This window comes from Larus michahellis, chromosome 7 (genome assembly GCF_964199755.1).
Source record: "Larus michahellis chromosome 7, bLarMic1.1, whole genome shotgun sequence".
Classification (NCBI taxonomy): domain Eukaryota; kingdom Metazoa; phylum Chordata; class Aves; order Charadriiformes; family Laridae; genus Larus; species Larus michahellis.
In genome coordinates, this window is record NC_133902.1 from 58812180 (window position 1) to 58838852 (window position 26673).

General features: G+C 42.4%; 1 protein-coding gene across 7 annotated transcripts in view; it reads right to left on the reverse strand.

Moving 5' to 3' along the window:
• Window positions 1–53: 53 nt before the first annotated feature.
• CACNB4 (calcium voltage-gated channel auxiliary subunit beta 4) overlaps window positions 54–26673 on the reverse strand; it is a 100630-nt gene continuing 74010 nt past the window's right edge. For 2 of the 7 annotated variants that reach the window (XM_074595848.1, XM_074595849.1), the window contains 11 exons: window positions 25759–25889; window positions 23331–23407; window positions 22927–22946; window positions 22732–22812; window positions 20538–20596; window positions 16858–16967; window positions 15156–15307; window positions 13886–13981; window positions 7630–7815; window positions 6233–6285; window positions 3267–3603 (listed from right to left, as the gene is read on the reverse strand). In XM_074595848.1, the coding sequence (XP_074451949.1) occupies window positions 6235–6285; window positions 7630–7815; window positions 13886–13981; window positions 15156–15307; window positions 16858–16967; window positions 20538–20596; window positions 22732–22812; window positions 22927–22946; window positions 23331–23407; window positions 25759–25889 (963 nt within the window). In that variant the 3' untranslated portion in view covers window positions 3267–3603; window positions 6233–6234. Of the gene's footprint in view, window positions 3604–6232; window positions 6286–6947; window positions 7014–7629; window positions 7816–13885; window positions 13982–15155; window positions 15308–16857; window positions 16968–20537; window positions 20597–22731; window positions 22813–22926; window positions 22947–23330; window positions 23408–25758; window positions 25890–26673 lie in introns of those variants that run through there. The other 5 variants (XR_012588476.1, XR_012588478.1, XM_074595846.1 and 2 more) reach the window with 3 other exon arrangements.

Here is a 26673-nt window from a genome sequence, read left to right on the forward strand (position 1 = left end):
TTTTAAAATACTTTGTTAATTCATTCACAAACATATGAATGCACTGACATATATTGTCTTTAGATATTAAGATTGTTGTTATCACCTTTATTGGCTAAATTGTCATTCATCCAAAAGTGTCCTAATGAAAAACTCAGATAACAACAACAACAACGAAAAAAAGTTTTTATAAACATTTCTAAAAATTCTCTGTATAAGCCAGAGCCTAGGAACAGAACTCTGATCTTTAATAATATTTTAATAACAAGAAGAAATGGTATGAGGACTGGAAAATTAGTCTTACTCGTATTCATTCAGGAATACATGAACTTCACAATTTTATACAGCGCCATTGCATAATAAATCACAATACAGCTGGCTAGCGTTGCTGAAGTTCTAATACAAATACTATGAGTTAACATGTCCTGATCAACATCGCAGCTTTTACTGATTACTGTGGTTCCTAAAAATAATTTGCTTTTTAAAATAAAGAGTTCCCATAGCTTGTATCTAGAATAAATTAATCATCTATTAGCATGTTCAATATATTTGTACTTAAAGATGTATCTGTCTCCAAAGAATAAAAAATAGCAAGCAAGGAGACCTGCTGGATCACTTATAACTGGTTTCTTATATTAAATGGGCGATGGGCAAGGAGAGAGTAAACTAATTACGTACAACAGTAAAGTAAACTTAAACCCACATAATAAAGGAACTCCATGTGTTCTTTCAAGACAATACATGACTTCCCTCACAAGCTTGTTTTTGTTAGAACAAACAAAGTAGTTTTGGCACTTCAGATGCTGCAGGTGATGGAATTTGTGCATATGTGTCGTGTAGATCTTTCCCTTCACTAGCATGACATGGAAGACTTAAAAACAAGGCTCCAAAAGGCTCTAGAAATAAATGACATTTTTGTCTAGGAAATGATAAAGCAGTAACCTTGTTTACTAGAAAATATATGTAGATGCTTCGCAGCTACCTGCCATTAAAATGCAAATATCTTCAAGCAGTTAAATGATCTGATCCCTAATGCTACTACAGAATAAAGATAAAGAGCTGTCTAATCTAGGTTTATACATCTCAGTGCATCCTTTGCAATTAATACTTTAATGCACACAAACAAGAAACTTATTAAAGCTTATAGAAAAAATGTTTTGCCTAATGCCTTCTTTCTCATGCAGGTATGTGTGCTGTACATGTAACAAAGATTTGTAAAAATTACTGGAGAATGCTCCACTGTGCTATAGCAGAAAATATTAGAGAAGGCAGCTGAAGCTACCATTCCCAGACCGGATCTTGCCGCGCTTTCTCAGCCTAAATGCTCTTTGGGAATCCGCAGACATCCAGCCTGAGAAAATGAAACAGGATCAGGTCTGTCATATCCATTCTTCACTCTGTTACTCCAATGGATGCAGATATTCTCTTTTTTGGTTTTTTTTTTGGTAACCGGCCCATTCAAATCATCTAGTGGTGCCTTTTAGGCGGTGAAGTTGTTTAAAAAATTAATCATGCATCCACAGTCTTTTAATGCTGCTAGAGATGTACATCGTTTTTGGTTGTACCAGATATGAGATGAATTACTTTTCTCATCGTTAACATCAAGAAGATAACCAGACTCAACAGTGGTGGAAAAACACCAGTGATTTTTGCCAACTGGTCCAGAAAGTAGAAGAAACCGTAATATTCAGGAAATTCATTTAGTGCTACATGCTTTTAAAGCCTACTGTTAGCAGGCTTTGGGAAGAAAATAAGCAAATATAAAAGTTTATGATCCTCATTTTTGAAAAAAAATAGTTTTGACGTGAACCTGCATAAAAACCTGCACGTTCAGCACAGGTGTGTCAATTTTAGAAAACGCATGCAGTGGGGATTTCAGGAGTCTCTGCTTAAAGACATCAGTGGGTTGTACAAAACGGTCAATTACGGTCAATTTTTCAATCACATCGGATCTAAGGCTTCACTGATCATGTAAGACATAAGGTCCAATCACATAAATTTATCTGTTCAAAGAAACTGAAGACTCAGTAGGTGGAAAGAAGTGATTGTTAGGAAGTAAGGCAGCGATATCTCCAAAGATTTACCATAGTTCTTTGAATCAAAAATGTCAGATCTAAGACTTTACTGTGAGCAATTTTTTTTCTGATACTCCCATTTTTATTGCAAGCTAATTCTGACCAATATGTTATTTTCAATGTTCATCATTTCGAAATATTTAACCCTGCCCCCTTCCCTCAGATTTCATGACTGGAATTTAAACTGATGTTCTTCTGGAGAGTTCTTGTGCGATGCTGGAATTTTCAGACATTCTGGCTTTTGGAAGATGTAACACACAGGCAGGTACTCGGATGTACTGGAATGTAGATACTCTACATACTGGGTAAGAAGAGTGTATTATTTTCCATTTAAAAAGGCAGAATACTAAAAATGGGAGAAAAAACTATTATGTATCTATACACTAATGTTCCATTTTGGGACTACTAGCTGTATTCAGGTAAACGAGAGGAAAACAAAAGACTTCTCAACCTCTAGCCATACAAACTATTCTTCCGTTTGTTCATTTTCCTGGTTCTGTTTCCCCTTATCCTGTCATAGTTCATCATCGCTGACCGCAAAAAAAAATGTCAGTACTGACTAAACTAAAGAAATCATTTTGCTGCAACATTCATGCCAGGTCTAAAAATAATTTCAAACTGGAAAGTATTTTGTAACTGCTGCAATAATTTGTGATATTTGGCACTCTCAATAGTTTACATTTGGTTCGTCTGAAAAAGCCATTCTGGAAATAAGTAGTTGTTAGAATAAATCCTTTTATTCTAACCTTAAATGTAAATTGAGCTTCCAGCAAACAAATACTGGAGCTGACTTTCTGGCTTCTAGCGGTTTGTAATTTTCAGATTTTTGATTTGTATTTTTTTCAATTGTTTGCAACATGCTCAAGTCGACTTTCCAGTCAATTCACCCAAATTCCAACAGGAATTGGTTTATAAATTGGTTCCAACTGGAACTGGTCATTTGGAATTTCCAGCACAGGAAATTATTTTATAAGTGCCTTGATAAGTACCCTAAATTACAAACGGATGCGTCTAATATCTAACGACAAGGAAAAGTATGGCTATAAATGCAAATGCTGTACTAAAAAAAAAAAAAAAAATCCAAAAAACAACCTATATGATCGGGCATAAACATAAGGGCATGGTAACTTTTTTTTTGCCCCCTACTTAACATCAAATGACAGCAGAGTGCAACCTCAGTATAACCGCGGTACATCTGCCAAATTAAGATGATTTATTTTTATTTTTCCTAGCTACGTTATGGCAAGTTATCAACTGATGAATACTATTTTTCCCCAGGTTCTTGAACTCAAAGCCTATGTCGTGAATCATGGCTATATCCTCCAGGGGATCCTCGGTTCCTATGGGGTTTGTAAGTGTCCTGGTACGAGTCAGAGTATTCTTCTTCCACTAGAGGATAGTGATCTCGGCTGTGTTGGGAACTGGAAGACAAGCGGTTCCTGCTCTTCCGAGCCCTTTCATTGTGATAATTTTCATCTGAGGTCATTAGACTTCGTCGCTCAATTGGAGAGTTCTCTGTAGAATGGCTGCTGTGCCTCATACGCTGGCTCTACGAGTGCCAAAGAATCCAAGCGTTAATACAGACAAAGAATATTTGACAGTTTTTAGCGCGTTTTGAGACTTATTCTGAGGTCTTTCAGAATCCATCCACTTTTGTGTTAGTCATTTTATATTAAAGTCTGTACGCTACAGGAATGGGTTACAAGAATAGTCTGGTTCCTAGAGCTGAAAGCAGACCAAAGGCAGGATTACAGTGCGCACCTTACGGTATTCACCTTGTTAAATATTACAGGCCAGTTAGCATGAAAAGTGAGCTGATGTATTCAGCATTTATCACTTTTCTCTGATCATGAACATAACATTCATGCTTCTATTTTGCTTAGAAAATTTTGAGCATTGATTTATGTGGTTTTAGAAAACATCTGAAGGTGTTTGTTGTTTTTGGGGGTTTTTTGTTTGGTTGTTTTTTTTGTTTTTGTTTTTTTTTAAAAAGGTGCGGTTCTGAGCCCTGTTTAAGAACCTTCGTATGACCAAACAAATGGTGGACTGCTCACCAGGCAGCTAAGGCGTGGCTAAAATGATTAGGTATTAAAAAATTCTTTCAACTAAAACATAATAAATATTTTAAATATGTTGACAAAAAATCCTTTTCTAAGATTATTTATTAATTAAAGGGTTTTGCTTTTGCTATCCTCACGTTCCCATAATATGCTATATTTGTCTCACGAACAAAATCAGTTCATATTTTTTGCCTGTAAACTGGCACAATGAAGAAGTAGCCGGAAAACGTATTTTGTTAGCTGTGATCACACGTTACACCTCTCAGGAGTATAGCCATCTGTGCTCTCAGAACTAACTTGGGCAATACTTTTCTTTCTCCAGATAACACACCCAATGGCATTTTCCTGATGCTGTCACTGCCAAGAGAATGCTGCCACTGTGGCTGCACTCTTGTGGCCTCAGGTTCCCGTGCACAGACGGCATCATCTGCTCCTCTCAGTTCGGAAATGCCAACCGATGCTCCCTGTGCTCTGAAAACCTTCCTCCTACTGCTGCACCCTCTCTGGATGGCAACTGTTGAGCTGCATAATTTATAACAAAAGGCTTGTCTGCGCGGGGCAGTAACTGTGCCGACGGGTGTACATTTACAGCACAGCAGATGCGGTGTCACATCTCCTTCTGTGGATCGATGCTCCCAAGGTTACTCAGGGAGAGATGCCACATTACGAGCTGGCACGGAAAAGGTGCCCTTCTGCAAATTCACACACTCGGCTACTGGGCAGCAACTTCTACCACATTATCCCCAAGTTTTCCCTATTGCATCATGTTTTAGTAGTCATTATAAGTCAAAGTCCACATCTTTTCTTCACAAATTACACTTCTCATCTTTATTTGGCCTGGGCATACAATTTTCATATATAATCACCTAATCAACTGCAACTTTACCTTTGTGTGCTCACACTCTCGATCTTCCCTGTAGTAATTTAGTGGCCTGGCTGCAACCTGCTCCTTTCTGGAAGCCTTCCCGTCTCCCTGCCTTGATTGCAATCCCCCTATTTACCTCCCGAGAGGTGTAAGCGTGGCACAAAACTGGTGTGGCTGCATGCTGGTCTTATGCCCCAAAATAACTTTTGATCCAGCAGTGCAATTGGAATGATAAGCTGCATTATGTTTTCTGCAGTAATGGACTTAAAATGCAAATGCCCTGGAGCCTAAGGGACACACATCCCCGAAAGCTGACTTACAGGATTTAAGGCCATTTGCTGAAATTAGACTAGACTGTAGGTTTAGAGCTAACCAGGGATGAGGTACAAGGGTGAACCACTGGCCCCTAGGAGTTAGCAATGACAAAATTTACTCTTCCTGTTGAGGACTGCAAACACACACAGCTCAACATTGGCATCTTCCCCTTTTAGGCGAGGTCACGACCAAGGACACGGTGACCACTGGCTTTGGCAGGAGTACCACACATGGTGCGATGGGACGCAGCGAGAGCACACTGTCGCATATACCCTCTCTTTTTTTCCCCGATTCCTCTGATTCTGTGCCATTTAACTTCACCCTGGTGACCGTCACGAAGCCCGAAGACTTAAGTTAAATAAGAAGTTTCAGTTTCCAGTAAACTAAAGCCCAGGCCACAATCAAGTAAAAAAGAGATACTCCTAAGTCCTGATTAGGTGAAGTATGTACAGATCGTCCCAGCAAATCTGTACCGTTCTCAGGCGTGACTGTTACACGAGGCTCTGGGCTTCTGGTATTCAGTTCCCCAAAGGATCAGGTGAGAAGGAGTCACAAGGTCGTAAGTATAAATTCAATATATCATAAGCACCTAAGCTAGTTTAATTCTTAGGATTTGCACGAGTGCTTTAATTACCATCTTGCCATCATTTCAGTTAAAACTGATGCAAATCCTTCTGAAGGCTTGACTTAGTATAAAGCCTCGCGGTGGATAAGCACTTCAGATGATGGAAGTCTTTACTGCGAGGTAACCATGTACAACATGAGAACTCTTTACGTGGGGCTGAACACTGGAGTGGCACCGAAAGCCAAATCCAGCAGCCTCCAGCTGGGCGCCATTGACTCAGGGAGAAAGTGACCCCTCTGCAGAGAACTAGCACCATTCAAGTCCCACCTAAGCCTTCACGATTAGGGTGAAGTGGGGATTAAGTGATGCATACCTTCAGCCAGCCCACTGCACAGGGGTGATTTTCATCTTCAGTGTGAGTTTTCCCTAAGTAAATGGAGCAACATTTCACAGTTACTGCTGGTGTCCATTGATCAGAGAGAAATAAATGCCTGAAAAAAATTCTGTGGATACACCCAGTTTTCAAAATGAAACTGAAGAGGTGAAAAGTTCTGCAGATGGTATTTTATTGTCATGAAGGGATGGAAAACTGAAATTTTAAGGCAAGTGAAAATGGAAACAACACTTTACATGTGCATGTCATTAGTAATAGAACGGTGCTTGTGCGTTCAGCCAGTCAGGAAACAGTGACTTACTGATCCTAATAAAATCAAGCACAGCATTAGAAACGTGAGCATCAGGTATCATGCACCTTCAGTGAAGTGCAGTTCACTCACAGAAAAAACAGCTTTATGTTAATTGAACACACTGAACAACTCATCATTTCCTTCAAAACTGTTACCTGCTTCCAGATACTCTACAAGCAGAACAGAGGTTAAATTTGTCAGGTGAATTATTCATTAAATGTCATTCTCTCAACTCTACTTTTGACGTACATTAGCAAATGCACACTCCTAGAAAGTCACACACATACACAACTCCTTTTGAGACTTTCAGACTTAAAAGTTCGCTGCAATCCTGATCTTCTCAAGCATTCATAACTATTAATCAAAAACATTTTCTGTTTTCAAATTTAGTAAAGCACGTACTTCTCATTAAGGACTATTTACATGCCACGTTTGAAGTTTCAAAGTTCAGCCGTTTTTGAGCTATCCCTGTGGAAAAAAATGGTCAGAATTTTTTTCAATGGGTAAAAAAAAATGTATTTTATTCACACTCAAAAGAACTCAAAAAGGTGAAGGCATTTTGCTGATACAAGAGACAAGCATGGAAGTTTTTCACCCAAAAGCGAATGCTTTGTGAAGTTATGAGGGAAGAAATAAGAGGGACCATTGCAGACACTGTTCTGCATTCTAAAATACGGCAGCTGTTAGCGCGACTGCTGTCACATACTCTACACGCTGACTCGCACTCTGACAGGGGCTCATTTGCAATGGCACTTTTTCCAGGTTAAAAAAAGGCCGTTTTCTAATACGGCTACACCACCACTTGGCAGAGCGTCATTTAACTCTTCGTCAAGAACTCGCTCCTTGCCAGAGAATTCATGGCCGTTTTATTTCCCACGAAAGCAAGCGCGGCGACAGCGCTTCAGCACTCGCCGACTACGGGCCTTGCCTTGCCTTCTTACTGCTGGCAGTGGCCAAACAGTGAATAACAACTCACGAAACAAACGTAAATTATGCTTTATAAAGCCTATTACGCTATTTCCCCATAAATTAAAACCCCCACCTGATCTGCCCTGGGGTTTGGGGCTGAAATGGATTTTCATACCTGTAATCCAGAGATCGCGGCAGGGTATGGTGAAAGCGCGGTGGATCCTAAATTCCGCCCAAGGAGAGGGGTCATGGGTGTGCTACTGGTGGTGTGAGTAGCACGCCAGTATGCCTCCAGATATTCTGCCAAGTGTTCGCAAGCATCTTCGAGCTGGTTTTCATCCAAAATTACATCAAACATTTCCTATCAAAACAACAACGAACTTTGGTTGGTTACAATGTTACAGACGAAAACAAGAAACATTTAACAATTCTCCTTGTGCTAATGCCTTTAAAAGTCAATAAATAAGAATCAGAGCATGGGATTGCACAAGACAATCACGTCAGTGGATTTAGAAGGTGATCAAAAGCCAAGGCTCTCAGAAGTCCCTGTATTCAGCGAGGTTCACTAGAGGCTGCGCGAGCCCGACCACGCTCAAAGGCACGAGGCTCCTTTAATGAATTTATTTTGCTCTAAGACAGGGACTGAAGCTAGACGTCAGAGTATCAGGGGTGCCTGCCGTTGGTTTTGAACCTGAGGACTCACACGCACTTCTCTCACCCTAACTGCGAACACACTTCTAGGGTGACGATGCCCCTAAAACAGTTTCCACTTGAGCAAACGCAGCGTGCGGTTCTGTCCGCAGAGGGACTTCTGCTTCAGCAAGGCTATTGATAATGAACCGCCGTAAACTGAGTCCCTCCAGAGAAATATAAACAGCAGTGAAATTTTGTACCTCATCTTTAACCTTAACTCACGCCTTAGTGGAAAGAAACTATTGTGCCAATAGCACAGGAAATGAAAAATAAGTGCAGGCGTTGCAGGTGTTAAGAGTAACCGATACAAACCACAGGCTGCTTTTTCCTCCGTGCATATTCATAGACCTAGCCAATATCCACAGAGCTGACATCTCCAGAATAAGATGTGAAACTGCATGGTGAATTTATCAGAAATCTCTACCACGCACCTACCTTCTGCCCCAGAGTCTGGTCCAGAACTTACTTTAATACTAAAGCCATTTTATTTATTTTTTAATTTATTCTCTCCTGGTAGAGAAACGTTTCCTCCTCTGCCAGCAAGTGTGGAGTTGCCTTCTACTAGGAATACTTTTAACACTACATCCTTTTACATCACTACATCTCCATTTATCCATACCCTTTACACCCTCCTTTTTGCTATTTAAACACACGTTGATACACTACATATTCCATTGTATCACTCACATCATCATTTGTGGAAGAAGTTAGGAAGAAGTGAGTAAGAAGTTAGTAATTCAAACATACTTAAATTAGGAAATAAAAGAATGTGGTTTGCTTACATATACTTTGCTTTGGAAAATACTGAAATCAAAGTATTACACTTGGAATACAATGAATAGTCATTTTCTGGTCTGAGACTAGTAAGCAGTTTTCCTGCGCTGCTCATTCCTTGCGTCGCCAGCCGCCGGTTTGAGGGCAACGCTGGCTTTTTCTACAAAACTCCGCTTTGCAGGTTGCCAGGTAATTCTGTCTCAAGGCCTGTTTTCAGCTGCGGGGGCTTTTACCAGCCAGTGGGTCAATGAATACTCTTCAGCGCCCTCCAACCTCCTCCTGCTAAACTGGGGAACTGCTTCTCAAACTGTTCTTTTTAACCTGGATCAGTTGATAAAACGTGGCATTGGCATAAGTAAAGGTGCAGGAAGGTGGAGGTAAGACAGAGATGGGAGAGGGGAACGCCAGTCCTGCTGCCCACGGCTCCCTTCCTTCTCGGGTAACGCCTTCGGGCACCTCCAAGAAGCGCACAGCTAACATTCCAGTTAACGCACAGCTAACACTCCAGTTAGCGCACCTAAACCACCCCGTTCTGTGACGGTACGTAGCTTCATGTGGTATTTTGACAGTGATCACAATTAAATTGAATTTAGGGAAGAAGAACTTTTAATAGTTGCAGTAGAACTGTCACCTTTTTAACTGCTGACTGTAAAATGACCCCAGGGCCGGTAACGGCGAGCCCCGCAGGCTGGCATTTGAGGGTCATGGGGAAAAGCTGCAGAACTGGCAGGAACCTGATTCCAGGGCTCTACAGTGTTTCACAGGGAAAATAAATTACAGGGAAAGCACTCGGGCTTTTTCTTGCATTTAACAGTTCAGCTCATAGCTAAACTGTGCTTGCTCTACTTCTGTGTATTTGGGAGGACAGAATCTTTCAAGGAGATCCTTGTTTGTAAGGGTCATGGAGCAAAGCAATTTCTTCCCAGTTCCCCTTACAACGCATTTTATTCACCACAATATTTTCTAACAACATGCATAAAATAGTTATCAAACGGGCATTTCCATATACTAGTACTTCTTCAGTGATATACATTAAATCAGCGCTCTTTCCTGAAGAGAAAATTAGTTGCACCGTCCTCTGCACTTTCTTTTGGTTTACTGTATCACAGAATCACAGAATGGTTTGGGTTGGAAGGGACCTTAAAGATCGTCTAGTTCCAGCCTGTGAAATATTCGAGGTGCATTACCCCACATCAGCATCCTCAATTAGTGGAGCCAAGGGCAATCCCAAATTGCATCTAACTCCCAGGGGCTGGGGAAGGTGAACTCAGGCTCCAGGGGAAAAGATGCCCCAAACAGAACTGCAAGGACAGAGATGGACCTGAGGAGGAGGAGGGATCTGAACTTGTACATATAGCTGAGGTACTGGCTATTTTTAATTATGCCAATGCGTTTTAGTTCCACTGGAGTGTAATTTCTGGTATTTTTAGGTCGTACCAAATAGACCAGAGGGATACGTACCCTCTCTCAGCATTGGCACGAATCCAAACGTTTAAAAAAGAAATCATCATAATGAACTGTATATGACTAGTGTATTTAAAGCTGTAAGGTTAGTGCAGTTCATGTTTCCCTGAGCCACGTAACGCTCCCGCTTAACGCAGTCACGCAGTGAGAGGCAGGCCCAGCACCGGCTTCAGCAGCATCAGTGAAAGATTAGCGAGGAATTAATAATGAAAGCGGTTCTTGAACTTGAATATGCCAAAAAAGACAGCTATTTTTAAAATGTCTAGACATACAGCACCATCTGATTACTTAAGGCTGGCTCTCAGCAAATGAAAAAAAATCGAGTTTTTTATGGTTTGCAAGTATCTTCACTTTAAACAAACACTCCTCTAGCAGGAATTTGAGCTGCAAAACGTATGAAGCAGGTCACAGTGCCCAAGACAGCCAGCAGCGTCAGTGGTCTTAGCAGTATACTTTTACTTCATTAAATCATGGATCAACTTGGTCCTTCAACTTAAAGTTAAGCAAGACTGTCATCTCCCCTCGAGTGCTCCAAGTCAGCAACAACTTTCTTGAAATCAAACAGTGCGAAACCGCTCGGGTGGTTTCTGCAGAGGGCTGCTGCGTGACTCAGAGTGGCAGGCAGCCTCTGAGCAGGTACATGTTTGAAATCCGGACACCCTGAAATCTGGAAATATTTTTTTTATCTAGGCAGGGTCTCACTTTGTTGCCTTAGGCAACAAAATACAGTTACGGGGTTGGGTGTTAAGCCAGAGTTTACAGGATCCTGGGGATGGACAATCTAAGTGCCATGACGCAAGGAGTCAGCTACAACGTGCATCTGCTGCTCCACGCTGTTTATTTCCATCCACGCCGCGACCTGCCTCACTCCAACTGATATGAGCAAACCTAAGTGGAATAAGAGGAAATCACTATATAAAGAGCAAACAGGGCGGTGACACATGCAGAGCCTTCTCTGTGCAGGTGGAAGAATAAATACACCTTTCAAATGAGAAGAATGCGCAGCGGACTGTTCTCTGTGTACGCTCAGTGACAGCTCGGTGTAAATACCACAAGCCATATTCAAACGGGTGCAGGTGCCACTCCATTTGACTGGGCTCACACCCAGTAAGAGCTAGGATGGTAAATGCTTTTATAGAAATTATTCTGTACTCCAGAAAAGTGTGCAATTTTGTTTTGGTTAATGGGACCTGAATGGCTCACAGGAATTCTCTGTCATCAGTTTAAGAGATAACAATTCAGTAGAAAGTGACACGTGAGAAACATAATATAGCTGCGTGCCCCAGAAGAACTCGAGATGGCCTGAACATCTTTCAGGGCTGCTCGAAGTGGAAAACAAGGACGAGACAGTGAGCAAAATGATCTACAGTTACCGTAACCAGAAGCTTACAGGTCTTTGCAGCGACACAACCAGCTGGAGGCAGAGGCAGTCACCATCTACCACTTTGGACATCTGCAAGCGGGGTGACAGGGCAGGAGGGCGGCTGCGAAATCCACACCGCCAGGGAAACAGCAAGTGCTCTGAGGCACGGTGAGCACTGCGAAAGTGTATTTAACTGGTGGGAGATATACCTCCCGCATACCACCAGCACTTTTCTGGATTATTTAAATTCTTGCTCTATATCAGGCAAATGTGGAATTTGAACCATATCTCTCCCATTCTGGACACAAACCCTTCCGCTTTTAGGTAAGGAGGACAGAATTTCAGTCAAACTTATTACCTTTTTTCTCTGCTTTCTAACATTCCAGTGTGAATCTAGCCTGAACATACACCAAAACATTGCAAAACCTGCCAAAATTCAAAGTTTGACAGACCCACATTAATTATTCCTCACTTTGCATTTGGCTGAAACTACTGAGTAAACATAACCTGAACTTGCCGGCAGCGTCAGCAGCTTGAAATGGTATTTTCCAGAAAGGTATTTTCCTGTACCCGTGGAATTACCCCACACTCTGGCTAAACCAAGGCGGAATGATTGGGCAGAGCTGAGGCCAGAGAGGGGCCCAACTCTTCCATGTGGGCAGGAGAAGGCGACGCTGCTGAGGAAAGATGCAGAGCAGCCTCCACACGCTGGCTTGCAATTAGGTGAGGTCCACCTGATGGCAGGAACCAACTAACCTGAAAGGCCAAGCAGTGGGCAAGAGGAGGAGAGAGAAGGAGAAAGCTCTCTCCAGGTCTCCCTTTCCGCTGGATGGAGTGCCGCCACTCCCACCACCAACATCTGAGGGGTGTGAGAGCACTGGCCTAAAGGAGATGGGTCTCAGCCTCAATTCCTACCAGCAGGAACAGTTAGAAAGCAACATCTATCGCTGTAATTTAGGTGGAGTGCCCAGAAATACCTGAATTATCTTTTTTATGGCCAATGGCGACAAGAGAAGAGGAGGCTGTGAAGTTTGGTATCTTACGAGCAAACAAAACCGAGTTCCATGGAAGTAAATCCTTGTAGATCAGTACTGCAGAACGAAAGCTCCTTGAACTTTGTTACTTTCATTTGAGTCAAGACTAAAAGCCATCTGAAATGGAGGCGATCTCTTTAAGGTCTACATAACAGAAGGCAAAGTCTTCTAGAAGCATTATCTGACCATGAGCGTCGGGCATTCGTTCTGCTGATCCCAACTCCCAAATTTGTTCCTAGATTGTTCCAAGACATTTCTTTTGTCAGCACTTTGCCTATTTTAAATCAGAGAGTACGAGCAGGGAAACCTTCCCAGTGCCTATTCTGAATTTCTCAGAATTAATCTGATTTCTCCTCACAGTTCTCTGGCATGAGAAAGATGGGCGATATGGCCAGCCGTAGGCTGGAGTGTCTGACCATTGCCCCAGTACGAACAGCAGTCTCTGCGCTACCAGAGCGATGTTACCAGACCAACGAGGACCAAAGTCCTCATCCAAGTTTGTTTCTACTGAGTGGCTTTCTCTTTTGCTGAAACCAGGTGTGGTTTTCAAAACTAAAAGCAAGTTTGAGCCGCCCTGTCCAAACACCCGTACGGCTTCTCCGCACAGCACTGCCTGCCTCATCAGCTCTCCCAGACCTCTGCTCCTTCAGCAGCAGGCGATTCAAGGTGAGTAATCAGTGTCTTTGATAAAATGGTTGGTGAGCAGTGACTGTGCTCCTATGAGGTAACCAGAATGGCTTGCAGGCGTTGCTGCGTCAGGAGTCCGAGACTTTGGCCCTTTGAGACGCTAAGATAGCACTGTTTCACAAATGATGTAATTTGCTCGTGTGCTAGTACATCAGTTTTACCATACATGTCATTTGTGACCTGTCACCTTGGCAAAGATCATCATAAACCCAGCACAGGAGATAATCAGGAGGAAAGTATCAAACAACTTGTTTCTCAGCAATAAAAGCTGGTCGAGGGTTGCAGTTGCAGGGCTGCCTGAATCGCCATAAAGGGACGTGATAACGTATCAACTCATCTACAATCAAGGACGAGCACAGCAGAAATCTTTAAAACTCCACGTATTACAAGCTCTTTAGCCTTTCTTCTGTACTTACTGGTGGGCATTGTGCAAGTTTATCAGCTGCCACCAACTGAACGTTCAAGTGTTTACTTTGTGACTTGCCTCTAGACTTAATCAGTCGCTGCAAAACCTGGCAGAGGAAAAAGGAAAATGTGAGTTGAAGAATCGTGTATCTCCGTAAAGCTCAGAGCTCCATAAAACACCCCATCGGAGGATTACCAAGTTCAGAAGCTCTCCATCATGTTTAACAAAATGGATAAAATATTGTCCTTGAATAAAAGCACAAACCTTTCTGATAACCTCCCTGAAAGCTGTGCGCATTTCCCTCTGCATCACGTTTGATCCCTTGCAAATATTCCAAATGCAGTGTGAATGGTGATTTTGCTTTACTCTGCTTGAAGCAATAGGTTATTTTTGACAAATGTAATCTTCTGCAGGACCACAAAAATTACACATATACAGAATTATACTGGATTGCTGGATTGACTGCGGCACGTCAGTAGCAGCATGTTACATTGTGTAGCAATAATGCTTTAATTTAATCTGTTTGAGGTGCATTTTGGGTATAGAAGGTATTTTACACACACAGTTCATATTACCTTTTTATTTTTTTTCCTTCCACTGTGTTCATTACTAGAATTTAAAGGGCAGAAAAGTTAGGAGTCCTAAATTATTTCTCTGTGAAGTTTAAAGAAAATTGGTGATAGAAGAACAGAGCATTTTTTGAATTGGAAGGACCTCTAGAGGTCTCTGTGCCAAGCCCTCACTCCCAGTAAGGCGGCTGGATCAGATTGCTCCCGTCCTCGTCCCGAGTTTTGAACACTTCCAAGGAGATCCCACCACCTCTGCGCCGGGACTGATGCACTGTTGCTCGTACAGCCGGACATGCAGCCAATTCCCTGCTGCAAGGGCACACTGCTCACTCCTGTCCAAACTGTCATCCCTCAAGACCCCCCGGCCCCCGGCCGCAGAGCCGCTCCCCAGCCCTGGGGTGGGGGCTACTCCAGCCCAGGGGCAGGAGTTGGTATTTCCTGAACTTCAAGAGGTTCCTGACAGCTCGTTTCTGCAGCCTGCCAAGGTCCCACTAAACGACGGCCCTGTCCTCTGGGACATTAACCTGCCCGAGAATTAGGTATTGCCCACAACCTTCCACATTAACAAGGCTTGCCACATTCTTACAGAAGCCTTTTTCATTACCCTTAAGATCTCTAAACTTCTTCAGGAGCAGATAGCACACTGCTCCCTCCCACACTGCCCGCCAGGTCCCTCTCAAATGCACGTCTTTCAAGGGTGAGATACATTACCTTTGGAGAAGACACTTTAACATGGACGATAATTGGAGCTAAAGATGTCTTGATAAGTTGTGCGGGGTGATTGATAGTGTCTGCATCTAGCACAACCAGTTGTAAGGACCTCGCCAGCTCAAAGATTCTTTCAATTTCACTCTGTACTTCGGCTGGTAAAGGAAAATAAAACAGGTGAAGCCATTCAACCCCAGCATTACTTAAGACAAAAACATCATCGCTCATTTATTTTCATAGAATTTACCACAGAATAACCTATTACTCAAGGCAATTTTTAAATTTGGAGATAATTTTGTTGCCTGAAAATACATATGTACTATGTTAATTTATAATACGAGTGTATTTAAACATTGGGTACAATTATATGCACATTTCTATTAACACAAAACAGACTAAAGCATATTTTCCAAATCTGCTAAATAGCTCAGGAGTCATAAGATTTTTTTTATCTCAGATAACAAGTGATGTGTTGATATCCCTTAAAAATTTTTTGTTCTTGGATTGCAATTCTGATTTAACTTAAACAAGAGTCTGTATGAAAAGCAGAACTGTGACCTCCTAATTCTATAACCACAAAATTTTGTTTATGATAAATAATTGACAGGGTATTATTTAAGACGACACGAATGGCAATGTTCATACCAAAGCACTTTTGTCTGAAGAAAAAGGAGAAATTTATTGCCATGTAAGTTGTATTTTTGATATTCATTGTTCTGATCCTTCTTAATCACGCGCATGCATGTGATGAATTTTAACTAGATACTAACTCAGTGCAAATTGAAGCCTCTAAGTTACACCAAAGTACAAAAGAGCTGTGTGTCAGCAACTCACATGCATTTAATTTGCCTAAGAGCTGTTCCTCGGAGCAACGTACGTTCACAGGCACAAGAAGACTTAGTACTCACCCTTGCAGCACTTAATTTTGGGGTGCCTGCTCCTGTACTAGAATGGCAACTAGAAGGGAAGCATCCTGTGACCTGCACCTCTAGTTCAGCCGCTCAGGATGTCAAAGAATTGGGTTTAAGAGCCTTTTCTTCCTGAGAAGACCGAAAGCCATCTCCTCCTACCTCCTGGGATGGTGTCCAGAGACCGGGTTACCAGCAGGCATATACTACACACAAATTTCCGCCCTTGTGAAGAAATACAAATTCCCCAGGGCAGTGTAAGCCAGCAGCCGTGTCACGGAGGGGAGAGTGGGAGGACCCAGACCCCAGCCTCTGCTCTCACTTGCTAGGCAGGAAAATTCAGCGTAAAATATAAAACCAGTGCCAGGGTCAGGAATAAGAACATGTTTCCTTCTTGGCTGGGCAAGGTGAAACCTCTCCAGCACCTTGGGACACGGAATTCAAAGCACAGGGCTGAGAAGAGGGAGCTGTGAGGCCAACTCACCCTGGGAGGAACCAGCACCGAACCGATACTCTGCCTGCAGGTCCCCAACTCATTTTTAGCAAATAATAGCTAAAATACTGCTCACTCCAGCCCAGGTAGTTGCTTAATGCGAGGCCAACACAGCACACTGTGCTCTGTTGCCACTCCTTAGTCAGGCAAAACTTGTCTGCCACTGGAGTATGTGAAATTCAGAATTATACATTAAAATGCTGGAGACACATTTAAAATTGCAGAACTGATGATGTCTTGAAGGCTGAAATCCTGTCACTTTCCTCCAGTACGTAAATATGTTGAGAATGTGTCAATGTCTTACCTAAACTGGATCTTGTGTTTGACCGCTCAATTATTGCCCTCTTGCTGGGATTATTTAGAACCGACCTCTTAGCGAGAGAAATGTCAGCCGTCACTCTAGTTATTGATATCCTATGAGTAAGAACACAGGACAGAACAACACAGCAGTCAAATTTTCAGTGCACTGTGCATGATTTACAGCTACATTCCATTCCAAAGTGCAAAGACAATAAAAATACCACTCAGACATGTTTTATAGCTGAGTTATGTCATCGTTAAAGAACAACTAAAGAGAAATGCTGCATAATTGTAAAGTATTTTCTATTCCCTACACTACTGTAGACTCTGGCATATAGTTTCGGCTATTCTACTTAATGCATTAGTTGACTTTTCTCTTCCCCAACTCACTTATCTCCTACATGAATTTACGCAGTACCGGAAATACTATGAGTTATGCGAGCCTTAGGGCACACAGAACAACGGAGTCGTAACAGTAAGAGCACTTCTCCTCCCAGACAGTTAAACCATTGATTAAAGCTGACGTTGCTGAGGGCTAAGGAACCCAGGTTTGGACCGAGCAGATTGTGTCACCCATATCCAAGTGCCCGGCAGGCACTGAACAGAGCTGCTGGCTTTGGGAGACTGGTCCTCCAACACACGCTCTCCTTTTCCAGGCCCGGAGCTGTGCCCATGGGCTAAATGACTTGGCTCCTGGTTAAACAGGAGAAAAACAAGTTGAGTGCAGCTACCTGTACTGCCGGAGCCTCCTCTTTAATTTAAGGAAGGTGATTTTTTTACTTAATATGTCAGTGAGCTGACAAGAGACAAAAGGTTATAAAACAAAGACCACAATCACTTCACCTAAAATCCATTTAGGGCTGTGATGAGCCAAAGAGCCATGAATAATGAAAAGAAAGCAAGCTGGAACTGACTAGCAGCTATTCCACAGAACATCAGATTTATGCAGCTCTAAGTGAAATTACCAGATGTGGGGTTAAAAAGAAGTGCAAGTACTTTTCTACATAATACATAAATAAATTTACTGCCAGAAAATACAGTAGAGACCAAAAGTGTAAATGAGTTTTTAAATTAAATGGGAGAAATTAATGGATCATGGGTCTAGAGGTGACGACAAAACACAGTGTTCCAGATTGCACCTCTGGCTCAGGGAGCTCCTGGACCTCTGACTGCTGGAATCAGAGACGTGTAACAGAGGACGGAGCAGAAATGCTCACCTACTGTGCCAGATACAAGAAGCATTTCAGTCTTCCTGAGGAAGAAGTAATCCTAAGTATCACTGTTGCTGAAAGATGTGCAGAAAAATACATGCCTTTGCAATGTGCACAATGCAACAGTGATTAAACACAATGCGTTCAGAAGACGACGCACTAGAGCCTCTGCAACAGCCATTCCCCGAGTGCCGAGTGCCAGCCGAGCTTCAGCAGCTTCCTCTCTGCCCAACATGGCCCTCCAGCCATTCCTCCAGCCCTTCCTTCAGCTCGCTGCCCAGAGGAGCATGATGCAGTTAGAAAAGGAGGAATCAACAGAAGCCAAGTGCGTTAAGAGGGAAGGAAGGAGTCCTGCAAGTTCAAGTCTTACTGGAGTTTTCTGAAAAGCTCCTCCTTGGACAGTCATTTCCCGTCTTGGTAATGGGGAACTGTCACGAAATTGCAGAAGAGATGGAAAGAAAGAAAAGGAAAAGGAGGGGAGGGGAAGGGAAAGACTGCAAAGCCATAAAAGTTGGCAGGAGAACCAAGGAGCAGATGAGGTGCCTGAGAAGGAATTTAATTCATTTTTCTGAAGTTACTCAGAGCTAAAGTCAATTGTATCAGTTTGCTTGTGGCACTTAACTTTTTCAGTGCTGAAATTTCATACTTCTACCTGATCTCGTTGCCAATACTGCTAATGGCACTAGAATTTCCAAAAAATACCTCACTCCAGGCAGAATCTCCCAAGGGCATGGTGGGGCAAGGACAGAGCATGGGGCAAGGCGCAGTCCTGCCTCCCATGGGATTACGCAGCCCAAATGGGTGCGTCCAAGTGAGCTTTCATCTTCTTCTCTGTAGTCAAGCACTGCTGGTCTTTGTGGATCAGGCCTCTGCTGAGTGCATTCTCATATAGGCTACAAAAATATACCTCATAAAGGATATATTCATAGCAATCACGTCGTGGCAACTGGAGATGACTTATCACTTCCCGTTGCCATGGTTTCCTACCGAAAACAATGACTCTCTGTCACTACCAGCATATGCAAAGCTGACAGACATATGCCAACAGCTGGAAGAGAACATACACTGCAGTTCTGTACCTGCCCCTAACGCAATCGGGCAGCAGAGCCCATGCGGGAAGCGGCAGTGGGACCAGAGCAGCGCCACGGCTCCGGAGCAGGGAGCAGAGGCACCGGCAGGACGCATGAACAGCCCAGAAAAACCATCCTTTGACTGCCACGGACGGCGCTTCATCTGTCAGCTTTTAAATCAATCACTGCATTTGTAGGATCTGCTAAAATCGCTTGAGCTGGGTAATTAAAAACAGGAGAGGAGATGAGATATTTTGCACAAAAGTTGGTCATTAAACGTTTTGTCTCAGCTGTTGATGGCTTCTCCATCAACATCAACATCAGTGAGTCGCCATCTCCTCACTGCACCCAAAAGGGTACCTTGACCATAAATCCTACTCCACTGCTTCTGAACAACAGACACTACTGTTTTCACTCTCCTAGTACCAATGTTTTAGGTATTTTCAAACCTGACTTACTGTCATATACTAGCTAGCACAGTATAAGCTCCTCTTCTCAGTTAGAATATTCTGGTCAAACCAGGATGAAGGAAGGGCAGAACATCCCAAAGATGCAGCAGACACCTACGACTACTGATGAGCTCCAGTGGAAAGGAAGAGATGCCATGGACCAAGCCTGTGTTCCTAGCAAAGAAATCCAAATTATCCTTCCCACAGCTCATCAGGAAATAGCCTCTGTGTTCCAGCTGAACAAGATGAACCTTCCTTACAACTTCTGAAGTTTTGACACACTTTTTTTGTATATTTCAGTTCTCAGCATTTCCTTCCTTAAACTGCCTTTTTAAGTATTTTTGACAGAGAATGTTTAAGAGTTGATTTTTCTTAGGTGTTGTTCTGAGGCACCATCACTGCACCCTGTTGAAATCTGCTGTCTCTGCTATGTATTTCAGGGCTAGGGTGTGATCAGTTTTATTTAGAGAACATCCTGTTGTAGAGGAGCCTGGAATGTCACAAAAGGTGCTGGAATGAACCCAGCCAAATACAGCACCTTCAAAATAAAACCAAGAGGCACTTATTATTTGGTGTCTGCACACTTCAGCGGCTGGCTGAGCTGCTCCAGCAGTACACGCTTGTATCCAATGGTTAAGAAATTTTCATATGCCCAAAGGACTGTGAATAAAACTACACTTTTACGTGCTATCAGTCAGGCTGGTAAGATACAGAGGCAGAATTATTCTGTTAAACCTAAGAATGATCTTCAGATATGAAAACACATGCACTTCTAGCAATACATTAGCTGTGTTCCACCCCACAGCTGGCTGCATTTCAGTGTCGACACAAAGCCAGTAAATCGGTTTTGAACATGCATCAATCTTCTTGCATGAAAAATAAATAAATCACTGAAATGTTAGTAACACAAGGGGGAAGGGAGGGGGGAAGCATGAAAAGGACAGTATTTCTCACCTCCCATCAAACCTGTGCTTCAGGAAGTCAAAGAGAGCTTTCTGCATCATGTCTGTCACCTTTGCAGAAGTGAGGAAGATTGAACAGGGAGGATTGACAGGGAGAAAAAGAAGTCAAAAGTAAGAAAAGAGGTAAGTAGAAGGCAAGGATACTGCCAACAATCAACACCTTTTACAGGTAGCAATCATTTAATTTTCATGCTCTTGGCAGCACGCTTTGTAATAAACACTTGCAAGTTTTCTGACTCACTCTCCAAAAGGCGGAACGGAGGATGTGAGAGCTGTCACTCTCCCTGCTCTTGTCTTGACTTGCACTGAAGCACCAGAGCACTGGAGCACACCCCACCACCTTCCCCAGCAGCACCCTTCCCAACAGCCTTCCCAACACGTCAGAAGCATACGGGATTATTCCGCTCAAATACGTCATTTGGGTTTTTCCTACAGTAACATTATTAGAACTGGCTTAAAACCTCAGATACAAGATTTATCGTGTTGGATGACTGTTCTAACAGCAGAGAAAAACGATTCTCAGAGAGGCGTACAAGCAGAAAAAATGGACGCTTCCATTCCTGGGCATGGTAAAGCACCCGAGAGACGCTCAGCCCCAGCAGCTGTCATCTCCTTTATTGAATGAGCTCCATGTCCTTTTCGGGACAACTCAGGCTGACACCTATTATCTGCCAGTCTAGACAGGAACTTCAACAAAGCCCCCAGGCCTCTGGCAGTTTATTTCTCCTCCTAGGTTATCTTTCAAAATGGTTCCTTCAGAATTTAGTCAGAAAAAAAAACGTCAAAAGAATTTTCCCATGTAGGTTATAAAGTAAGATCAGTGCGTTTCTGTTATGTAGACCAGTATTTGTAATTGAAATTAATATTCTGTGTTACCATTTATACGCTTCTATATGTTCAGGATGTCATGTTTAGTGTATTTTCTTAAACAAAGGCAGAAGGGCCTATTTGTAGAGGTCTGTATGAACAAACAGCCTCTCTCCCCTCCAAACTCGAGCGTCCCTGGGCAAATTAATCTGGGGTGCAGCACCATGCAAGTCAATGGATGAAATTTACTCCTGCCAAGAAACATCACCATAAAATTAAAAGACAGAGAGTAGAACATGAGGCACCTGCTTTGCTAAACTACACTTTCAGTCATTCTTAGCAAAAAAAATATTGCAAGAACACTGCCATTATGCCAATAATGGTACCATGTTGTAATCTTCCCAAAAGATCCATGTTTAATAATATTCTATAAAGTACTAACAATATTAATTTAGCTCAATACAGTGTATCTTTGATTTTATGTTCATGTTCCTTCAGTTCCTAATTCAGCACAACACTTAACAGACGGTTAAGTGCACTAAAATGCCCTGCTAAAAGCCTATGCCCCTTTAGCACGTGCTAAATGCTCATTTAAATCTGCAGCAGCCTCAGAAAATGGTTATCATGTTTATCTGTGCATGTTATCACACTTCCATGCTGAACAGAGGCAAATAATTTAGAAGGGTTAAAGGTTTCTTTACATATATTTCAATATACTAACAATCTTAAAAAAATAATCATCAAGAAAACATGCTGAAATAATACTCAGTCCCATGTTCGGTTTCAGGTGCTGGAGAACTGGATACGCTGTGACAATCCAGCTACCTCATTTGCCAACGCTGAGTTTCATGGGAAGAGGTTAAGTTTTTATACGTGAAAAAAGGAGAAAAACAGGAACGCTTCTTCAAATTTTTTTGCTAATTAAGTTCAAAGCACGTGCTAGTTTGACTACAATTTCACTTGTGTACAGAAGCCCAACTAGTTAATTTGACTGCTCCAACTTTTTCTCGTAGCACGCACAAATTCTCTTTTTCTTATTTGATTTAATCAAGAATAACCGATATTAATGACTGAAAACAATGGATGCGCACTGCGTTCAAAGCAGTAAAACTAGAAGGAGAGCACCAGTGAATTATGCTACCTACCCTTCGGCTGAGACACCACAGACACCGTTGCAAGGCAGAAAAAAATTCACCTCACCCAAACGCTGCAAAGTGCTGACTATGCTCTTAGTTCTTATACAACATTTTTGACAATTATTTAAGCTTAGATCACTTAATTACCATGAAACAGTTGCCCTGGACCACACACACTGAATGTACTACGGAAGATTACAGATAAGAAGATGCTAGCTCATTGCAAACGCCTGGAACACATACCTCATAGCCTTTCAGTGATGGACCCACCAAGACCACGGGTCTCATGGATGGCACTACATCATACGGGGGAATGTGTTCTGTCTAGAAGAAGAAAACAACCCTTCAGATCATTAACCAAAGAAGATCCATACGAAAATCCTGGGAATTATGTGTTAGAATAAAACAAAGTAAAATGAAAGTGAAAGTACTACTTACCACTTTTTGTTTCTGTTTTGCTAAAAGACCAAATGAGAATTTGGTTAAAAAACACACACCATGTATAACAACCACAAGGCTTGCAAAACAAAAATCCCTTTGTCAAGGCACTTTCAGTTTCTCTCAGTTCACGTCCCTTTTGGTCAGCCCTGTTTAAATTGGTCATTTATTCTGTTTTGGGGCAGCTGCTACTTTTCCCAAGATTTTTTTCCCAGTCCCTTAGCAACTACCGCATGTCTAGAAATAGACGTCTTTCTCCACCTCCGCATGCAAGTGTTTTGTAAAACCTCTTAATAAGTCAGCAAAGGGCGGGGCGTGGGGGGAATCGGCATTTTTTATGTATGGTTTTTAAAAACAGAAGTATTAAAATAGCAAGAGTTTCCTTAAATAAAATTCTGTCTTACCTGTGGAAGTGGGTGTGGCTCGAAACGTGCCAGAAACCATTTCTCCAAGACTTGAAGAAGAATTTCCACTCGATTTCCTGTGGTATCAGAAAGAGCCCCATTAACACCAAGTGCCCAGAGATGCAAATGTGTGAGGTTTCAGGCAGCAGCGTTGAGAAGTGGCCCCAAGAGAAATCATATGGTAAAAGAGAGTCTTCACCCACATTCATACTGCAAAAAAGCTTCCTCTGAAGCGAGAGGTCCCAGGCAGGGACATGGGGAAATCAAAGTCTCTGTAATTTAGTAGACCTCCACGTCCAGCAGACCTGGCTACAGGCTACAAGGGGAGAGCAGGTTCCAGCACAGACTAAGCACAGCTTTTCTGTCGTCTGCTCTGGGCACGGACATCTGCTAAACTCAGCGCAGAGCCCAGCTCGGCAGGAGACTCCCACCCCGCACTCCGCTGTCGTGCTGGGTCTCTCCACCAGCACAGGTGACTCACCAGACACATCTCTTGGGAGGTTTGGGGTCTTAACTGGTGGTTTAAATAGCTGTTGGTGTGTAGCAGCAGTAGTTTAAGTAGCTCCTTTTTCCACTCGCTGTACCTCCCTGCTTCCAGTTCTGCCCCTGTGCCCTGCCCTCCTCTCCCTGCGGGATGCACCCAGCACAAACCAGCAGGAGACTGGAACGGGAAACTGGTCTGGGGAGGGGGAAGATGCTCAGGTGAACGAACTCTCCAGTTCAGCTCGTTGCACAAGCAGCTGAGGAGGAGCTGGGAGGAGGGAAGAGAGCCCAGGGCAGAAAGGACTGTTGAAGGAACCCGCTTACTGCCGTGACACAGTCCCAGGGTACAACCCACGTCTTTAGCACAGTATTTAGTATTTTTCATTACATCCTGACGGAGCAGCAAGAGGACACTAGTCCCAACCAGTATTTTGCCCTTGCTTTCTTGCCATATGCTCTCCAGAGCAGGGATTGTTTACTCCTGGGCTTGGGAAATCCTTTGTGAACGTATACTAGGCTGTAGAAACCCTCTTTAATAGATGATTTTTCACTGCCTTACTCAGACAAAACTAGAATTCTTCCTCGCATGGAGCCTTAGTATGACAGCTAGTCACAGGTTTTAAAGAAATCTTAAGGTACAGACACCATAAAGCTATATCTAAACCAAGATGCTCAAAAATAAACTATGGTATCATTATACATTACTTTCAATTTTATCATAGAAACCCAGAAGTGTTAGTGCAGGCTACTTAAAATCTTAATAGATATCCGTTACAATGTTTCCCCTGTCTCTTTCATACTTGATTTTATTCCTGATATTCTCCATAGGTGAGATTAGACAAAACCTTTGCAAGAACTGGTGGATTCAGTGGAGTTGTACCCATTGACATAAGCAGAGAATTCTTCTAATATGCTGTATCTGAAACAGTATCCTACGTACTCTGTCAGTGTCCATCTCTCTGAATTAGATAATCTTCTTTCTGTACATTGAGATACACTGGCTTCCTCTGAAGCTATTGCAAAAATTACAAAAGCAATTTGGAAAAAGCACAGTTAATGCTGTTCAATCATTCTAAAAACATTTCCCCAGATGGTTTACACTTGAAATGATTCCTGACCTTGATTCAGTATATTAGTATGCCAATTCCCTGACAGTGCTATACCGGCTAAATTATGCTCCTCTTACTGCTATCTATTAGGTCCAGATTCAATTGGCTCACATCTCTCTCCTCTGCAGTACTAAAGGTTTTGTTCTCCTTGTTATCTGGGTGAACATTTACATTTTGTTTTCAATTAGTGGGAATAATACGTTAATAGTAATTTTTTTAAAAAGAGAAAAGTATTTTGTGTATTCAGTGAACAGAAGAGTGTCTTCAGTGTCTGAACTGAGACTACAAGAAATCAGTTTAACTTCCTAGACCAGTGACCAAGTTTATATTTTTCCAAGGACTTGCAATCTCCAGCAGCGCAAAGACACAGAATGGTCAGGCTGGAAGATGAAGAATAAAGAAAGTCGAATGACAAAGCTCATCTCAAAGTTCAAAAAGTCTGGTTTTGCGCAAAATGGAGAGAGAGAAAGAAAAAAAAAAGAAAACCCCACAACCTTAAGAATATAAACAGTTGGGAAAAAAATCTGGCAGCCTTTGAGCACCAAGTTGACTTAAACCCATGGGGACGTGAAACTCTCTAGCCTTTCCGAAATTTCTGTCATTACCACTCACACCGTGTTACTGATCTTTCCTAACATCAATACACATTTTTTTCTTGTTTCTCATCGTCAATATCTAACACGTCTGTTCTCTGCAAATATGTATTTTCATTTGAAATCCCAAATCAAACACTCCTCCAAACGCACTGCAATAAAAAAGAATCAAGTGACCTTTGAAAATATGGTCCGGTGTCAGAAATGATTTTAAATTATTTTAAAAGGTTACAGCATTCTTACCCTCCATGGAAACGTCCTCGCTTCTGCTCCTGTTGAATGCGGATATTCTCCAGTCTAAGCGGGCTTGGAATAAAGCCAATCTCGCAGCCCTCCTTAACCAGCCTTCCTATCCACCAGTCATTATTATATTTCTGGAACACAGAAAGGTTACTGGCTTCAGTTCAAAGCGCTCCGTGGCCAAAACTCCCTTATTTTGTTACCCGCAATCCTGAACTCCATACTGGTCAACAAAACCAGACTCACGCTGACATGTGAATGCTGGACAATCCGTCAGAATTTAAGTGAAGTTAAAAGGTGCTAGGCAATATTTGGAAGGTTGAGGTCTTCTTTGTAGCCAGAGAGTGGAAAGCGGCGCTATCTGTGGCAGTACTGGGTTATCTCTTACCTGCCCCAACACATCCCGCTGTGACTCTGATGTCCCCAACTAAGGTGCTTGGTGTGATGGTCATTTAATGAGCCAAACCAATTTCAGGTGAACCAAGGCCACCAGAATACCTCAGAGAGGCCACGTAAAACATAAAAATAACACCTTCAGATCACCATCAAACTCATCATTTTTGGTTCCTTGCAAAAGCCAACACCAAAGGTCACCACCCACCACGATCATTTTTCCTTCTTCCTTTCCAGGTACTTGTACGGATGTCATTAACATGTTGTCCCTTTGCAGAAACCTTATGTGCTGGAAAAGGTCTACAAACACCATTCTAGAAACCAAAATACAGACAGACCAACTTCCCCAAGACAACATAGAAAACTTACCAGCTCCAGCAATAAACTGAACCTGTTTCTGGTTAACGCTATGGTAGAGCTCTAACCAAAGTTGTGACACTGCTCTACAACTGAAGTTTTCATTGTGCTGCTGTCTAGAAGTAGCATGCCTATTTGGAGGCATACACTTCCAAATTTATGACAGAT